Source organism: Onychostruthus taczanowskii, unplaced genomic scaffold (assembly GCF_017590055.1).
Source record: "Onychostruthus taczanowskii isolate IOZ18803 unplaced genomic scaffold, ASM1759005v1 scaffold134, whole genome shotgun sequence".
Classification (NCBI taxonomy): Eukaryota; Metazoa; Chordata; class Aves; order Passeriformes; family Passeridae; genus Onychostruthus; species Onychostruthus taczanowskii.
In genome coordinates this window covers 750,683-769,319 of record NW_024498507.1, presented here as the reverse complement: position 1 = coordinate 769,319, position 18,637 = coordinate 750,683, and the positions used below count along the sequence as shown (strand labels likewise).

The 18,637-nt window shown below is 41.0% G+C and overlaps 1 protein-coding gene across 1 annotated transcript; it reads left to right on the top strand.

Annotated features, from left to right (window-relative positions):
• The first annotated feature begins 5,502 nt into the window (after window positions 1-5,502).
• On the top strand, window positions 5,503-15,067 carry IDNK (IDNK gluconokinase). Its single transcript, XM_041397046.1, has 5 exons — window positions 5,503-5,657; window positions 5,799-5,829; window positions 6,196-6,282; window positions 9,884-9,927; window positions 11,873-15,067. The coding sequence occupies exons 1-5, from the start codon at window positions 5,617-5,619 to the stop codon at window positions 12,231-12,233; spliced, it is 564 nt and encodes a 187-aa protein (XP_041252980.1). The 5' UTR covers window positions 5,503-5,616; the 3' UTR covers window positions 12,234-15,067.
• Window positions 15,068-18,637: the final 3,570 nt, after the last annotated feature.

Genomic DNA, 18,637 nt, shown 5'->3' with positions numbered 1-18,637 from the left:
AATTATGTAAAAGCTAATACGGACAGGACTTGGAGTTGCAATAAACCTTGTTGTTGAACCTCCTTGCACATGAGCGACTCTATGGCATAAGAGTTAAGTATGCTTGTTAGTGATTGCAAAATGGAGGCTTGGCTACCCAGGGAAGAGATGTGGGTTAACTACATGGAAAAAAATTCATCAGAGACACTAAGACAGCATACTTCAAAAGCCTTCAATTGAAAATACTCAGAAATAGTAATCTTATTACCTACTCGCAGAAGCAGCATTTTAAGATACATATTCTCCCTGACGCTTTCCAGAGCCAGCGGGTGGCTCCATCTTACTAATGCTTTGACTGCTTCCAAAATTAATGGTTCTACATCGGTGCATACTGCTGGTATTGTAAGTGATGTTGAAATATAGACTGCATAACTTTTCCGTCCTGGGTCTTACCAGACAAATACAAGATGAGAAGATAAAATAATTAATCTGTTGCAAAACCTGTACTTCCAGTGGAGGTCAGAATCTTTTAAAGCGACAAAATACTCCTGTAGAACAACTGTTATTCTCACATGGACTGGAATAGAAACAGTAAAACTCTCCTAGATGCTCTTTTCAGCTCTGCCTGATTCCTTTTTGAGGAGACTAAAGAAAAGAAAATAGTCTTTCTGTAACTCTGTGGTCTTCTTTATTTCCAGTCTGTCCCTACAGTAACACTGAAATTACTCCAGAATGCATGTGACTGTGGCCTGCAAGCAGTAGCTGTGCACTACCTCTGCCAGCAGCCTTCCACACCCAGGCAGAAAAATCCATTTATTTTCCTGACTGTGCTCCAAGTGTCAGACATAATCCCTTGCCTCTCACCATCACTTTTGGATCACACTGCTGCAGTTCTTGTTGCTACTCTGGACTGAAACTATTGTAATGTTCACGTTTTTTATACTCTCAACATGGCACATAAATAAAATGTTATTTTATAAATTAAGTGTTTCAGACAATTTTGCTTTTTTGAGCATTTCTCTGGAGTATTATGCTAATCCATTGATTTTGGTCACATCACATGAAGAAATTTTTATGTGTTAAAACACTGGGATTTCTTACACAAAATTACATTTGGTAGGTTGTTCATGCAAACCTGAGTTGTTATTGAAAAATTTAACTAGGACTACACTGATAAAATCAAGTCCATAAAATGAAGACGATTTCAAAACCTAAGGAAGAGCCATCTAAAAAACCCAACTAATTTTCCATTTCTTATCTACATTAATTTTATTGAAAGCCAATCAGCTAGCTGTTATAAGCAAATCACAGTATTTCCTTTATTGTTTTTAGGAAAATTTAAATAATTTAACAATATCTTCTCTGTTTAGAGCTATGTGTATTTAAACTTTAGATGTTTTCATAGGCTTCCCTGTACAGAAATTAGTGAGTTAGGACATGTTCAGGTTGTAGTATGGTATGAAGTACTGCATTCCTCTTTTACCTATAACTAGGCTCAGATGACTTCATCATTCCTTCAGCTTTGGAACCAAACTGAGAACATACTTGTGTCACAACCAACAAAGAAAAGCTGCTCCCATTCCCTCTTACCTACTTGTTTGTTTGTTTGTTTGTGTTTGTACTGCAAAGTGGAAAAACAAGAAGAGTTATTTACAATGCTCCTTTTTTATTTTGTGAACAGGAGCTCTGAGTTTCAGTATTGAAAAAAAGGGAACTGGTAATATATAAAATTACTTAATGTGATTTTAAAAACATTTAACAGCTTTAGTTTGATTTACTCACCCCAAATGTTCAAAAGTTTGTCTCATTTATCAATTTGATGATTTTTTTTCTCAGTACTGGCGAATCCTGTTGGGTGCAGAAAGCCATTATGCACTAAATTCTCCTGAGAATGGACTTCAGACAATGTATTGACTGACTTTGCATAGCATAGAACAAATTCTGAAAATTGTTGGTAAGGTTCCAATCAACATATCTGTAATTTGATTATTTTTACTTCACAATGAGTACTAACTGTGACCAACAGAACACTGCAGCATAGCTTCTTTCAGCTACTTTTCTCAGATTGAACATATTTTATTAACACTCTCTGCCTTGTATTTACTATCAATGCATACTCAGGATTTGATTTGAACCCCTAAATGACTCCATAAATATGGGCCTTAGCTGCTTGATAAACAGTCTTACTCCAGTTAAGATTCAGGAAGCTCAGCTAACTCAATGTATCTGAGCACTCATTTTTATAAGAAGGAGATGTCCATGACAATGGATGCTCCCAGTACGCTTTAAGAGGTCTGTACACTTTTACAGTAGCTCCCCTTTTATACTGCGATAAGTTTCCATTAGGAATTGCCATGGGAACATTTTTTTTCTACTTCTAATTTGGCCATATTCTGAATACAACAGACATTTCCTAGTATCATGGGAAGGAGATAGATAGATACAGTGAAGGCAAACAGAAATAACTCCAGAAAAATGAAATTCTCTCATTCATATTTCATGCTACCCTTCTCTAAAATTAGGCAGCTAATTTAAGTAGAAGATGAAGTTTTACTGAATTCCATAAATTCGATATTAGTCAATTAGTCAAACCAGAAAGGCTCAGAAAGACACTGAAAATACTCCCAATAGCCATAAAATATACCACATGCCATTAAAAAAAATACAGTATCTGGAAAATTCTTTTGGGGCTGAGAAGTACTTGATGGGTTTTCTGGTAGGTATTCTTGAGGTTTTTTGGCTTTTAATTCTAGAATGTTCATCCTTCACCATTATATTGTAATTTCACCTATTACTAAATAAAATAAACAAAACATCAGAAGACATTTACATTCCATTGTCTCCTATTTCAGCTAAGTGAATGTACTCTGGAACTCAAGATACCATACAAGATTTTTTATGTAGCTACATCAGAGATTTGGAATCAAGTTCTACATTCTGACAATATTAGAAACAAAAATAAACTTAAATTATAAGGAGAAGGCACCCATGCTACCTCCAGGAAAAGATCTTCAAAGAATAAGCATCAGGACAAATTTCCTAGGAGGTATATATATATCATGGATGTATATAAATGATGAAGACTAATATGAAATCTTCCATTATTAAAGAAACAGTAAGTGTAAAAATATTTAATAGCTCTATGACTACAACAGAGTGAAAGGGAAATCGTCCCTCATGTGAAAATGATCCACATATTTTATTGGATCTACAACTTCAGCACATCTTAAATGCTTAAGTAAAGCATATGCAATTCTAATGCTGTTAAGTCAACTATTTGGCTAACTTTTATCCAGTCATCTCTCCAGCTGACTACTAACATGAATTACATCTGCACAAATCAGATCAGCCACACAAGCAGAAAGTCTGAATGTAATTGCCTTCTTCACTTTGCCTATAGGCTCTTGTGTTTGCACAATTCAATCAGCTTTCTCCAGATCTTGCTCCTCTTCCTGCAGCAGCGTCTGCAGAGCACACTGCTGTCTGCTCAGCGCAGGCAAACTACCAGTACATGCTCATGTTATGTTATCCTAGGATTTAGTAAAAGAGAACCCCTGGCATGACTTCCAGCATAAAAAAAAAGGATATAAAGTAGCTATTAGATAACATCACACCAGTCTAACATGGCTCTTTTTGCAAAATGCAAGGATGTGAAGGATGAAAGGGTATCAAATAGAGAAGCTTGTTGAAGCTGGTTACAACAAAATCCATTGAGCGTGCACTGTAGGCAGGCTAGTCAACTGCTCTTCGTGTTAGCAATATCTGGGGAATTGTTGTGACAAAGCAATTAAAAGTTCTCATTCTGGGTATGGGAATAGCAATTGTGATGCTTCCAGGGTCAAAGTGACCACTGGTATTTTTGAGCTTGTTCATTTGGATCTCCCAGGAGGTCTCATCCAAATTAAGCATTTTTCCCTGTCTCACAATTAATAAGCCAGCAAATGGAAAAGATACATGCAAATTCAATGACTCTAGCACAATCGTAAACTATTACAGCAAAATATGTATCCAGTCACATGGCACCTTAAAGAAATTGTTATTGTCTTTTAGTAATCTGAGAACGGGCCTCATTCAGTAATAGCTTACTAACATTGAAGGTTCTGGCCCTCATTAAGAATTTCTTAATAGGTATGTGAAATACATATATGAAATTCCAGATCTCAATTAAATGGCCAGAGACAGGCAACAATGAAAAAAAAAAAAGATACATATATCATTCATAATGTTATTTGAAGTGCCATGCAAAGGAACTAAAATTTCATGCAGTCTGGGAGACTTAATGTACGTACTGAGAATTTATTCCAAGGTCTCATTGATGTAAAAAATATGAAGGGGGAACACATCATGCCCTCCTGAAGCCACTGTTACCGGGTGGAGCAGCTCTTACAGGTGCAGCAGATGCCTCTCCATTGCACAGGAAAACTTCAATGCTGGTCGGCAACACCACTGCATTTGATCTTTGCAGAGCTTTAAAAATGTTGCTAGGTCAGATTTATGTACACAATAATAGCAAGAATACTTGCTATCTAAGAGAATTTCCACAATATTCCACAATCTTGCCCCTCTTCTCAGCTCTGGTGAGGCCTCATCTGGAGTGCCATGTCCAGTTCTAGGCTTCACAGAACGAGAGTCATGGAGCTCCTGGAGCAGATCCAACAAAGGGCTACAAAGATGATTGAGGGACTAGATCATTCTTATGGGAAAAGGCTGAGGGACCTGGGCCTGTTCAGCCTCAAAAAAAGACAACTGAGAGGGGACCTCATCAATATTCATCAGTATCTGAAAGAAGGGTAACAACAGGATGGATCCAGGCTCTGCACAGGGATGGTGAGCAATAGGACAAGAGGCAGTAGGCACAGACTGAAACACAGGAAGTTCCACTCCAACATCAGTAAGCACTGCAAAGGTGACCGAGCACTGGAACAGGAGGCCCAGAGAGGTTGTGGACTTTCCCTCACTGGAAAGACTCAAACGCCGCCAAGACAGAATCCTAATGTGCTCTACAGGATCCTGCTGGAGCCGGGGTGTTAAACTAGACGACCCTATCAGTGGTCCTTCCCAGCCTTACCCAACAAGTAATTCAGTGATTTAAAAGTATGACTGGATCAATGCTTTAACAAATACTAAAACGGAGTTAGTAACAGCACAGCCGATGCCTTAATTAAATTTTAAAGGCAGACCTTTTTCACCAAAGGGTAATACAGAATTCAACGGGCATCAAATGTACACTTTAACATGCACTGCAGAAATTATTGTTTCTATTAAATTCGCCTGTGTTGCTGAGGCTGCAAACGGTGAACACCGTGCTAGGAACCGCTGGAAGAGAAACGCCCGACCATACTCAAAAGCCTGAGACAAAGAGGGTTCGGGAGGAGATCAGGTAACTTCAGCACAAGGAGCACCTCGGCGAAAGGAGAGCGGGGAACACCACACGGGTGTCTCGGGTTCCCACAGAAGGGAGCGGGCGGTCGCAGACAGCCGCCCAGGCGGGGCAGAGGAGGCGCTTGGGCCGCTCTCCGCACGGCTGCGCTGGGGCCCGGGCGGGCCCGCATCCGCCTCCCGCGGCGGAGGCCGAGGGCGGGCCGGGGCGGAGGCGCGGGAGGGCAAAGGGGCAGCGGCAGAGCGCTCCGGGCCGCCATGGTGCTGGTGGTGGTGATGGGCGTCAGCGGCTCAGGGAAGTAGGTAGCGGGCGGGGGGCAGGCGGGGGCGGAGCAACGGCGGCGCTGCGGCTCTGCCGGGGGCTCGGCGCTGCCGGAGCCCTCGGTGCCGATCCGAGTGCGGGTCCGGGTGCTTAATCGGCCCTTTGTGCTTCCCCGCAGGACCACGGTCGGGTCGCGACTGGCAGAGAAGGTAGGAGCGTGTGGGAGCCGCCGCCTCGGAGGCATGCCGGGGCGGGCAGACACCTCCGTGCGCCGGCCTTGCCCCGGGCTGCTGGTCCCCCGAGCCGGGTTTGGCTGGTGCAGTGCTGCCTGCACGGACTTCGGCTCAGTGCCCTGCTGCTACCAAGCTGCCTTAGTGGTTTTTGTTGTTTGGTTGGGGTTTTGTTGTTGTTATTTTGTCTTTTTTATAGCATGCTAATCATCATGCTATAAACGGTGATTCATACTGTGGTGCAAGAAGCCTGTAATTTCTTAGGTGTCGTCTTTGCAATTCTGAAGTCCTTGTTGCCTCACCTGGCCTAGCTGAACGATCCATAATTTTTTTTTTTTTTCTTAGTTGGGATGGAAATTCTACGATGCAGACGATTATCATCCTCTAGAGAACAAGAAGAAAATGGAAGAAGGGATACCACTAAATGATGAGGTACTTCGAATAAGCTCTGAAAAAACTGTTGTCCACACATTTATCTCTGTAACTTCATGCAGACCTTGTTGAAGTAGTTTATGGTTTACTACGTAGATTAGTCTGACTGTAAACACAGGTCTGTATTTGCTAAGGTGAGTGAGGCTTCTTGTGTCAAAAAAGATTGTGCAAAAAAAAGTAGTTTATGAAATGCTTGTTAGCTCAAAAGCGGTATGCTGCTGGTTCAGGATTTGTGAGAAATCTCCCCCTCTACAGTCCACACACAGAGTTGCAGTTTTGGATTTGAATCATAGCATCTTAGAATATCCTGAGTTGGAAGGGACCCACAAGAACCACAGAATCCATCGTGTGGCCCTGCACAAAACAACTTCAAAAATTTGTTACCCTTCTCACAAATTACTTTCCATAATTTATCACCACTCGTGGTTAACTTGGGAGGTCCCAGATGACTGGAGGTTGGCCAGTGTGGCCCATGTACAGGAAGGGTTGGAAGGAGGAAGTCTGGCCTCAGTATTAGAGAAGGTTATGGAACAGATTGAGTACATCACATGGCATGTGCAGGACAACCACTTCATCAGGCCCAGCCACCACGGGTTTGGGAACTGTAATTTTACCTCCTTCTATATCCAGATAAACTAGTGGATGAGGGAAATGCTGTGGATATAGTCTGCCTGGACTTTAGTAAAGCCTTTGATGCCATTTCCTTAAGCATCCCTCTTAGACAAACTGGCTTCTCCTGTCTAAGATGAGTGCACTGTTCACTGGTTAAGAAGTGGCTGCATGGTCAGGCCCAGAGGTTGTTGGTGAATGGAGCTACAGGGATCAGCATCATGGCCAGTCCTGGTTAACATCTATTAATGATATGGAGGGGATTGACTGCATTCAGTAAGTCTGCAGGTGACACCAATTTGGATGGAAGTGTTGATCTGCTGGAGGGCAGAAGTGCTGCAGAGGTGTACAGACAGGCTGGTTCAATGGGCTGAGGCCCATCATGTAAGTTTCACCAAGGTGTAGTGCCAGATCCTGCCCTTGGGTCACAACAGCCCCAGGCAGGACTACAGGCTTGGGGCAGAGGCTGGAAAGCTGTCCAGCAGAAAAGGGCCTGAGAGTGCTGGTTGGTAGCAAGTGAACATGAGCCAGCACACACTCAGGTGGCCCAGAAGGCCAATGGCATCCTAGCCTCAATTAGCAACAGTGTGGCCAGCAAAACCAGAGCAGTGATTGTCCCCATGTACCTGTACCTCACATTGGTGAGGCCACACCTCGAGTGCTGTGTCCAGTTCTGGGCCCCTTAATTCCAGAAGGACATTGTGGTGCTGGAGTCAGTCCAGAGAAGGGCAAAGGTGCTGGTGAAGGGTCTGGAACACAAATCCTGTGAGGAGCAGATGTGGGACGTGGGGGTGTTCTTGCCCCGGAGAAAAGGAGGTTCAGGGAAGAACTTATCAGTCTCTACAATTGGAAAGGAAGTTGGAACCTCACTGGTAAGGAGGTTGTGGTAAGTTGGGAGTCAGCTTCTTCTCCCAGGTAACAAGGAATAGGACAAAGGAAAATGGTTTCAGGTTGTGCTAGGTGAGGTTCAAGTTGAGTATTAGGAAAAATGTCATCACTGAAAGAGTGGCTAAGCATTGAAATTACTGCTCGGAAAAGTGGTGGAGTCCCCATCTCTTGAAGTATTTGAAAAAAAAAAACAAGTAAACACTTGCTTTATGTTTCCATTAGCATGGAGTATTCAGTGAAAGGTTGGACTTGATGATACTAAAGGTCTTTTCCAAGCCCAGTGATTCCACAGTTCTCAATTGCAGCATGTGCCTGAGACCACTGACCAAATGCTTTGGAACTCTATCAGGCTGGTGCTATGACCACTTCCCTGGGGTCAGTTCCAGTATCCAACCACCCTCTGGGGTGGGGCCTTTTTCTAATATCTAACATAACCCTCCCCTGACACAGCTTCAGGCCATTCCCTCAAGTCCTGTCACTGTCACCACAGGGAAGAGATCAGTTTCTTCTTTTCTGCCTGCCCCTCCTCTTCCTCTCACAAGTTGTAACTGCAGTGAGGTCTGTCCTCAGTCTCCTCTTCTTCAGGCAGAACAGATCAAGCAACCTCAGCCACCCCTCATACACCTTCCCCCTCAAGGCCCCTCAGCTTCCTCAAGAGCATCCTCCTTTGGATGCTCTCTAATATATTTTTATTCATCTTATATTGTGGTGCCCAAAACTGCACAAAGGACACAAGGTAAGGCTGCCCCAGTGCAAAGCAGAGCAAGACAATCCCATCCCTTGATGGGCTGGCAATGCTTGAAGCACTAATAGCATAATGGTACAGCTTGAAAAAAAGGATTTTTCCATTTGCCATCAATTAGGACAGTGGTTCTACAGTTAAAGCCACTTTTTCTGGACAGAATCAGGAAGAATTTAAAAAGTTAATATCCACTACTTCTAGATAAATATACACTTATGACTGTAGGTAAAGATTTTAAAACAAAGAATATAAACTAAACAATCCTGGTGAAAATATGAAATCAATCTAAAAGCATACAGAGCTTAGAAACAGGGCAAGATGCAGTAATAGCATATTTTGAAAAAGACTTTAAGAATCTAGCTGTAATAGAAAAATTTTGCAAAGCTCCTATCTTTTTTTTTTTAGTCCTTCAAATCTTTTGGAAGATATCCTTAGCCAATTTTAAGAAAAAAAAATTCTAGAAGGTGGTTAAAAACTTGGATCTTTCACTAGTGGTTGGAAGCCTGTATGTTGTCTGTAGCAGCATTACACACCTGCATGACTAAACCACTACTGTGTGGTGCTCAGCAAAACGAAAGCATCTCTTCTGAAAAATGAGAGCTGCAAAATTGTGAGGGCCTTCTTGAATGCCTAGGGGAAGTTACTGTGTAATGATAGCAACAAAAAATTGTTGCATTTATTTTTCAATGTTATAATTTCTTGTGGTTACCCAGCAGTAACAGCATTGAAACATTAAATAGGAGCAGTTTTTTAGTGCTCATTAGGCATGACTGAAGTTTGCATCAGCTTAAAATTGCAGATTAAGTAAGTATCTGATCAGTTACTCGTATTTGCGTAAGTAATGGGCAAAAGTTTTGAGAAATTGTGTTTGTGGTTACATTTATTTGTGAGTGCTACTGACATAAATATAATTATTGCAAATAAATAATTTAGATCTGTTTTTGAAAGCTTCAACTTGGATCCAAAATGGAGATGGGGTGTGTGTATGACACTGTGGCAGGGAAAAGAAATAATAACTCTAGCTGTATATTTGAATAGTATAATAGAAGCAGGAGATAAGTTGACTGCCCTTCAGAGATTTACAATGTGCATGCTGCACTTGCATACATATTACTTCCATCATATACCTGTAATATAAAAAGTACTATTCCACTAAAAGCATCCTATTCATAATATGCCTAGCACTTCTTATTAGCCTTCAGGCAGTGGGAGCAAAACTATAGAGGAAGAAAGAGATTCAAAACTGAACTTGCTGTACAGTATAATGTTAATATTTACCTCTAGTCAAATATCTGAGATGCTAGAAGCAATTGTTTCAAAATAATTTCTGAGAAATTTTTAACTAATTTGTTTTCTTTCTAGGACAGGATTCCTTGGCTTTGTGCATTGCATGATATATTAAGGAGGTAAGAGAATATCTAGTTTTTAAATGTTTTAGCTAAAGACAGAAGTGTTTTTCCCCACTTCATTGTGAAGCAGCAATGTAAGTGGTAAAGAAATTCTGCAGGTAGTAAAGTCATTCTATTTTTATTAATCTAAACTGTCATAGTAACTCCTGATGGTGAGCTAATCTCTGATAAATAAAATGGGAAATTGTTGCCAATGACAGTTGTTTTTCTACTATCTGTGTAAAAATAATTGCAAGGATACAGCTTATTAATAAGCCTGACATTAGCTACTTACAAAGAACATAACCACAAAACACACCAATAACAACAGTAGGATAAAATACTGTTATTTTGAATAAGATACAGTGTCAAGTTTGTTTGACAGTTTCCTTGAGTGTACCCTGCTAATTTGGAGGAGTAACTGATGCAGAGGGACCTTGAAAGGCTGTTGAAACCAATTAGTAGAAACCTTTTGAAAACACAAAATCCTGCCCCTGGGAAGGAACAACCCCAAGCAGTGTTATGGACACTGAGGGGCACTCAGCTGGAAAGCAGCAGAAAGGGGCCTGAGGGAGCTGTGGTGGACAGCCCCACTTGGACATATGCCAGCAATGTGCTCTTCTGGCAAGGCAGGCCAGCAAAGTTCTGAATACTGGGTTACATTAGACCAAGTATTGCCAGCAGGTCAAAGGGAGATGATCCATCCCATCTCCTTTAACACTGGTGAGGCCACACCTGAACTGGTGTGTCAGTTCTGGGCTTCTCATTATGAAAGAGGCACGGGCACACTGAAGAACATCCAGCAATGATGAAGGGACAGGAGTGCAACCCAAACGAGGAAAAGGTTGGGAGGGCAGGGACTGTTTAGCCAGGCTTTACTTGCTTGTGCACATTAGGTGACCATACCTCATTGGAGCTGAGATACCTCATTTCTCACTGAGAAATTTGTCTGGATTGATTTGCTGGATCCATTGCTTCATGTTATGTGAAAGCTTAATGCCACTGCCCAGCTCTGGAAACTTTACAAAATCAACTGTATTTTGAAAGAGCCTAATGCCAATGTTTAATTATTAGTACTTTTTAGTTGCTGAGGCTGTCACTGACTTACCTAGGTGATAATGGTAGGTATTAGAAGTTCTTACTTCCCTTTGAACCAAAATCTGATGACCATAGAATGATTTTTAAGTAAGTGTATACCTGATTTTAATTTTATTACAAAATATATTTTCTTAGGCAGGAATTTTATTTACTCTTCATAGAGACAACTAATTCTGAATTTGCTTTTTGATGGAACAGACACACCCAGAGTTAAATGCTTTATTTGAAGAAACCTGGTCAGCAGAAAATACATATGCAGTGCATTCACTGACCTGCAATCCCTTGTTTAAGCTGAAGTGAGTATAGATGCAGTGCTATCAATGAGTTGCAGGAAACACAAAGTACAGTTAAATCTGAGACAGTGACAGCAGATGTTGAAAATATTGTGTATTCAAGAACTGTGATCTGTATTGCTAATCAGCCACTTATCCTTAGAGAGAAAAGTATAGTAATTTTATAGATAAGAGATAGGTGTTTCTATGGATCTTTAGTTCCTGTTCTCAGCAATTAAGGAAATGAGCTTGACACTTCCTTGTGCTAGACTTGAATTTAATTTAGGAAAGAATGGTTGCTTAGAAAAGGCTATAGAAAAGATCCCTAAAACAGAGATTTTAGCAGAAGGTTGGCTAGCTTGGCCTCATTTTCAAATCACATCTTTACCTGGACTGGAAATTTGGTTTCAAAATCCTATTAAAATTACTCAAATACCACTGTCAAAATGCCACTACTCCCATGGCTGGCTACTACTCCTTGAGGAGCTAGGGCATGTCTACCTTGTTCAGCAAAACTAACAAGCCATTTTTGTTACACCACATGTAGATATGTAAAGGTTTTTGGAGTGCTTTTTTTTTTTTATGTTTGATAGAGAAGACACATCTAGACAAGATACAATTCTGGCCTGTTCTGCACTGAAGAAGTTGTACAGGCGTGTGTTAATTGGTGGAGCATCTGCAATTGAAAGCAACCAGCCAGAGCAACCAGGAGAAAACCCAGCACTGAAGATCCTCTTTGTTCATTTGGATGGACCTAAGGACATTATTGCAGACCGCCTGAAGAAGCGGAGAGGTCATTTTATGCCACCTGAACTTCTCCAGTCTCAGTTTGATACTCTAGAGCCACCCAGTGCACCAGAAAACTTCATTACTGTCAGTCTAGAAAAATCTCTCCCAGAAATACTGCTACAGATTGAGAGTGCCATTCTTCAGGGTGAGGCTTTGCCTAAGTAATTTTCTGAATGGCACATACAGAAATTCCCTGAAGGATAGCAAGACTATGAGACTGGATTTTAATTATTAAATTGATTATTAAATCAAACCAACTTATTTTAAGAGGTGGTTTACTACTCATTTTTTTATCATGGCTCTGTACAAGACATGTCTTTTACATCTTTTGCATACAAGATGCAAGAACTGTTAACTTTTTAAGCCCGTCACTCTATGAAGTTACAGATCTCGTTTCAGTAAGAGCCTGCTTTTGAAAATCCTGGCAAGGATCACACAGAATAATTTATTTTCTTAATTTTAATATTTACTCTGTCAGACACAGGGTTGGGCACATCTGCTATTACAAGACTAAATAATTTAGAGCTTTGTTAAAAATAACGTCATTTTCCTAGAACAGACAGGAACATGCATGATGAAGTTCCATACATTACACTACCCCTGTCTCACTGCTGGATTTTCATCAAGTTGTAGGTTCTGTGTTTGTATTCTTGTTGACCTTACCAGAGCACTGATGACTTCATGAAAACTTTCCTGATCTCTTACTGTATGCATTGGCCACCAAGCTGAAAAATGTGAGGAAAAAAAAAGGTAGCGGTGATGATGCAGTATACAAAATTAAATTGAATTGGAAGCTTTAGAAATAAAGCATTAAGTGGCATCATACTGACTCTGAACTCTGAGCTTTCATGTACAAAGCGTGCACATTGCAATCAAGTGTGAGTCAATCAGTGATTTAAGGTACTGAATGCAAGGTTAATACACATTTCCTTATTTTTGAAAACTTCCTCTTTTGCAGTTGGACCTTCTCCTTCACTTCCCAGTGCTGGTGGGCATGTCAATGCAATTGCTTTAAAGCTTTTGATCAAACTACTAGTATGTATTTTTCTTATCTTTTTTGATGAAGATGAGAAGAAAATTCCAAATACCCAGTCAGTCACCTAGCTCACAGAATTTAAAGTCCTTTTTTACCACCAAGGTGTTTTTCAAAAAGTACTTCATGTCATGTTATACACGACATAACTTTTCAGCTTAATGTTATAAAAACTTCAGATAGTTTCTGTAAGAAAGATTTGAGTCTTGTCCAAATGGAGACATCTCCATGTGCTGTCACACATGGATAATTTTTAGTACGTCATGCCTTTTTTTTTTTTTTTTCCTTCTTCCTGGGATGATAGATGAACTCTTGCAGAAGAACACCTCATGTTTGAAAGCATCTTTAGTACAATTTTTACCGGGGTAAGTAGTTGAAAAACATTAGTCACAATTCTCAGTACGCATGAAAATAGTAAAGGCTTTGTGGTTTACTAGACAAATAACTGTGCTTAAATTAGTGCAATAAATGGGCATTATCTTAGTGAAAGCAGCAATTTTTAGAGTTGGGATTTTAGGCATCAATGTACCCAGACATAGTGTGTTCCTGTTCAATTGTGACCTGAAGGGAGAATACCAGGCAGTTACCAATTTTAGTCTATTACAGGGTGCTCTCATCTCAGAGCCTGTTTGTTCCAAGAGCCAGGGTGCAAGTTGAAGACATGGAGTTAAGTGCAAGAGATAGGGATGTCTATATGCTTAATACCCTCAAATTTCAGAGACCCCCTTCAGACCGAATGACATGTCAGATCTGTACAAATTTTGTAGCTACGAAAATCACAGACACAGCACCCTCTTGTGGCACCTCTGCTGTTAAGGAGGTCTTCATCTTTTCCAATACACCATTTTACACACAGTTGACTAATATACCTATTATAAAATACAGATTTGTGGTTGCCTCTTTCACACACAATAAAGCCAGACCAGGACACTCTACAGCAGCTGCATCCTGTCACACACAAATATGATCAGACCTTCAAGTAATTTTTTTTTTTTTAAGGGACATTTTTAAGTGTGAGTTCTGAGAAGGCCAGACTGATTTTCAGATCTGCTTGTCCACGTTTACAGAATACACTCAAAGTGGCTTTACCACTTTCACCACCAACAAAAAATTGTATTCAACAGTTAAAAATAATTCTCTTTCAGAGAGTTTTATGTAAGCAGCTTGGATTTTGGAAGGTTTCTAAACAAAGTTCGTACTTACAGGCAGTTCATGCTTCTTCAAATAGGTCAGGGTATTTCTTAGTCTTTGCTTCTGTGTTGGGAATATTTCCTTCCCTTACCCTTTTAATATATTTGCATTTTGCTTTTACTTAAAAGATACTGCAAAGAAGGTTGTTGTCAACCTAATCAGTTGTCTGTTACCTGCTATTCTGAAAGACAACAAAGGATTATTTCTGTTCAGTTATATTCTGTGCATTACAAATTAATAGATTAAGATGTGAATTATCGCAATACTAACAACAAAAAACTACTCTCAGATTTTAATCAAGATGTGCACATGTGCATTGGAAGAAAAAGGTAGCAGAATAATCCCTGCCCAAACACAATTCTACAACATTTCATTTACTTGATTTTGGTTTAATTTGTTTTTTTTTTTTTTTGTTGTGAGGGTATATTTTTTGGTTTTGTTGTTGCTGTTTTTAAACTAACACCACATTTCTAGGGATGTTGTATTCCGGTTAGTTGAGCAGGCTACTAATATTTAGCACAGTTTATCTGGATGCAAGTGCTGTGTGTGTATTTTGAAATGTATTTAGCAAATGCAGCAAAAACTGAGGAGGAAACACCTGGAGTTAGAAATTGCTTTTTCTGTCTCTAAGCACAAATTATCTATGCAAGGTGCATGCACTATACATCCTCATGAATTTATGCTGAGCACAGTTAGTAACATGCTGTGTAAATACTGTACCTACTACAGCATAAACATTTTTCAGTGCTAAAATGAGAAAGTAAAAATTAAATGCAATCTATCCCAAACTGCGCAAGTTATCTATACAGGCAAAGCTGCCTGCCACCTCAACTATAAATTGATATGTGTTTTGGTTTTTTTATTAAGCCAGGTTGTGGTACTGGGGATGGGGTGGCTACAGGGGTGGCTTCTGTGAGAAGCTGCTGGAAACTTCTTCCACCCCCTGCAGAACCAATCCAGCTGGCTCCCAGACACATGGGAATTGCTGGCCAAGGCTGGGCCAGTCAGAAATGGTGGTAACACTCCTGTGATAACAGATTTAAGAAATCTGTGGGGAAAAAACATGATTGCACAGATGTAACTGCAGCCAGAAAAGAACAGGGTGAGAACACGTGAGAGGAACAACTCTGCAGTCACCAAGGTCAATGCAGAAAGAGAGGAAGGTGTTTTGTGCACCAGAGCTGAGGTTCGCTGCAGCCCCTGGTATGGCCTACGGCAAGGCAGCTGTGCCCTGCAGCCCGTGGAGGTCCATGGGGATGCAGAGATCCACCTGCAGCTGGTGGAGGAGCCCCAGGCTGGAGCAGGTGCATGCCTGAGAAGAGGCTGCCACCCTGTGAAAAACCTGTGCTGGAGTAGGGTCCTGGCAGGGACCTGCACACCTGTGGAGAGAGAAGCCCATGCTGGAGCAGGTTTCCTGTGGGATGTGACTCTGTGGGGGACCCACACTAGAGCAGCCTGTTCATGAAGGACTGCACCCCAGGAACAGTGATCCACTGCAGCAGTTTGTAGAGAACTGTTGCCCATGAGATGGACCCATGTTGGAGAAGTTCTTGGAGAACTGTCTCCCATGGCAGGGACCCCCTGCTGGAGCAGGGGAATAACTCTCCCTAAGCAGTGGCAGAAAAAAACTTGTGATGAACTGACCATAACCCGTATTCCCTCTCTCCCTGCACTGATGGGGATAGGAGGTAGAGCTAGAAAGGAGGGAGGAATAGGGGGAAGTTGTTTTTATACTCCCCATTATCCTGCTCTGATTTTGGTACTAATAAATTCAACTAATACATCTAATTCCAGCCTGTTTTTCTCATGACAGTATTTGATGAGCAATCTCTCCCAGTTCTTATCTCAACCCATGAACCATCTTTTATATTTTCTTGCCCATGTCCAGCTGCAGAGGGGAGGGATACAGTAGCTTTGGTGGGTGCCTGGCATCCAGTCAGGGTCAACCCAGTATATACAGTTACTGAACCAGGAAGAAAATTAGGCAGACCACATCCTTTACAAAACCAGCTATTTTGCAGTTGTATTGCCAATACTGAATGCATGCATTCTGAGTCTTTTAAATTATATCTGTCAGTTCAGATCATCATAACTTTTAGATTTCTTTGTTTTGGCATCATTTACATTTTCTAGCAGGAGTTTGATGATCAGGCAAGGCAGTTTTGCAGACAATCCTGTCAGGTCAGTTGATCCACAGCAGAAGAAAAGAAAGCAGGAAAATGAAAAGACAACCTTCAGGCACACATGCCCTTCTGGTCCAAAATGCAAGCTGCAGATTTCAAACACAAGTTATCTAAGTGCTCATTTGAAAGAAGAGGTAGATGATAACTCTGAAGAGAGAGTTTTAAAGAGAGATGGATAAAAGGGCAAGGGGGAGAAGTGGGGAGGGGTGAACAAAGAGAAACATTGTAACATAATCTTAAACCAGTAAGTGTGAGTTTTCTTTCACCTTTAAAGATGAAATAAAAAGTGTATCCTATCTATAAAGTGTGTTCTGCTTGCTATATTTTCAGATAAAACTAAAACTTCTATTAAAAAACAGCTCAGTGTTTTTACCACAAGAAAGCTAGTTTAGTTGACAATAGTTACCGATAAATATTGATTCTACTTCAAGAAGTAAGCGTAGCTAAAGGCTCAGTATAGAATTTAGGTCAAACTTACGTCTCCTGCTGAGTTACAATGAAATTTTACTTCAAATGTATTGTCTCTTAGTTTGCAACATGCAACTGAAATGCTTAAAAAGGGTGAGCTGAATGATGTCTTGAGAAAGTATTTGTGCTAGTTAGATTCATTGATTTAGTGTCTTGGTAAAAACTGTTCTCTTCCCCATATCACACTCGCCCTTCCATCTGACAGACTTATTGGATGTCATGGACTGCATTCTCAGAACAATCTGCCTATTGAATGATGAGGGAGTCTGAATGTTTTTTTTAATTCAAGGTCCCAGTAAGGCACACTTAAGTTGAATTAGTTCTTTGGAGATCCTAATAATCAATGTGAAAATAACTGTAAAAAAGTAGAGACTATTCTACGGAAACTACTTGCTCTCTATCCTTCCTTATCAAAGGGTCCCGTAACCTCCCTCTGCCTGAAGGTCAGAATGAAATGATGAACAGAGGCAAGTACTTGCTTGGGACAACAGGCCAAGATGCCTCCTTGCCTTTCTCACCTTCCCTTAAGGTGTCTCTCTGTACAACAGTTACAGGTAAGGAAGGTCATACAAATGATGATGAGGATGAAGGTCCCTCTCTAGGGAAGGGCCAGACAGGCCTACATCTCATAACAAGATCAGTTCCACAAGAAAGAAAATAATGGTTGTAGTGGTAGATGGTTCCCTTCTAAGAGAAGGTCCAATATGCTTGGAAGGATATTGCCCTCAAGGAACTTTGCTGCACCCCTGGAGTCAAGGTTAAGGAAGTCACCAGGAAATTTCCCAGCCTGGTACGGTGCTCAGACTACTAACCCCAGCTGATCCTCCATGAGAATGGTGATGAAGTCACAACATGTAGTCAGTCCAAAGGCCATCAAGAGACTTCAGAGCCTTGGGGCAAGTGATGAGGGAATCGAGGGAATCAGGGGCGCAGGTTATTTTTTCCTCCATTATTCCATGTGCAGGTAGTGATTGAAAAAAAAAACAAATGGATTGAGTCTATTAACATGAGGCTCTGAGGCTCATGTCATTGCCAAAATTTAGGGTTGCTTGACAGTGGGATAGCTATGATAGCACCATTCTTGCTGGTATCAGATGGGATCAGAAGCATAACCTTTCTCAAAAGAGGGCCTTCAGTAAAGGATTAGCAGTCATTGATACAGCTTTAAACAATTTATGATTGGAGGAAAGAGGTATCATCCTATTAAATAGTGGTAAGATGTGGATGACTTGCCATCCTATTTATATCAGTTAGGTGCCAGAGCCAGCAAGAGACACCCAGAATCTGGAGAGGGATTGCAGGTCAGCAGGAGAAAACATAGAGGGCAGCACAAAGAGATTCTGGCCACTCCAGAGAAGGTAATTATCTCCGGGACCCAACTTAAATGCATCTATCCTAACACATCCCGTATATGGAATAAAGTAGAGACATGCATGCCTGCAAGTCTCCGATCTTACTGACATCATGGAAATATGGTGGCAACTCCTATGAGTGGATTGTTGGAATGGAAGGATACAGTCCCTTCAGGAAGGACAGGCAGGGGAGATGAGTAAGAGGTGTCAACCTCCCTGTCAGTGACCACCTGGAGTGCACGGAGCTCCACCTGGAATGGAGAAGGAGCTAACTTAGAGCTTTTGGGTGAGGATTAAAGGGAGGGCAAGTACAGGTAGCTTTATAGTACAGGCCACCTTACC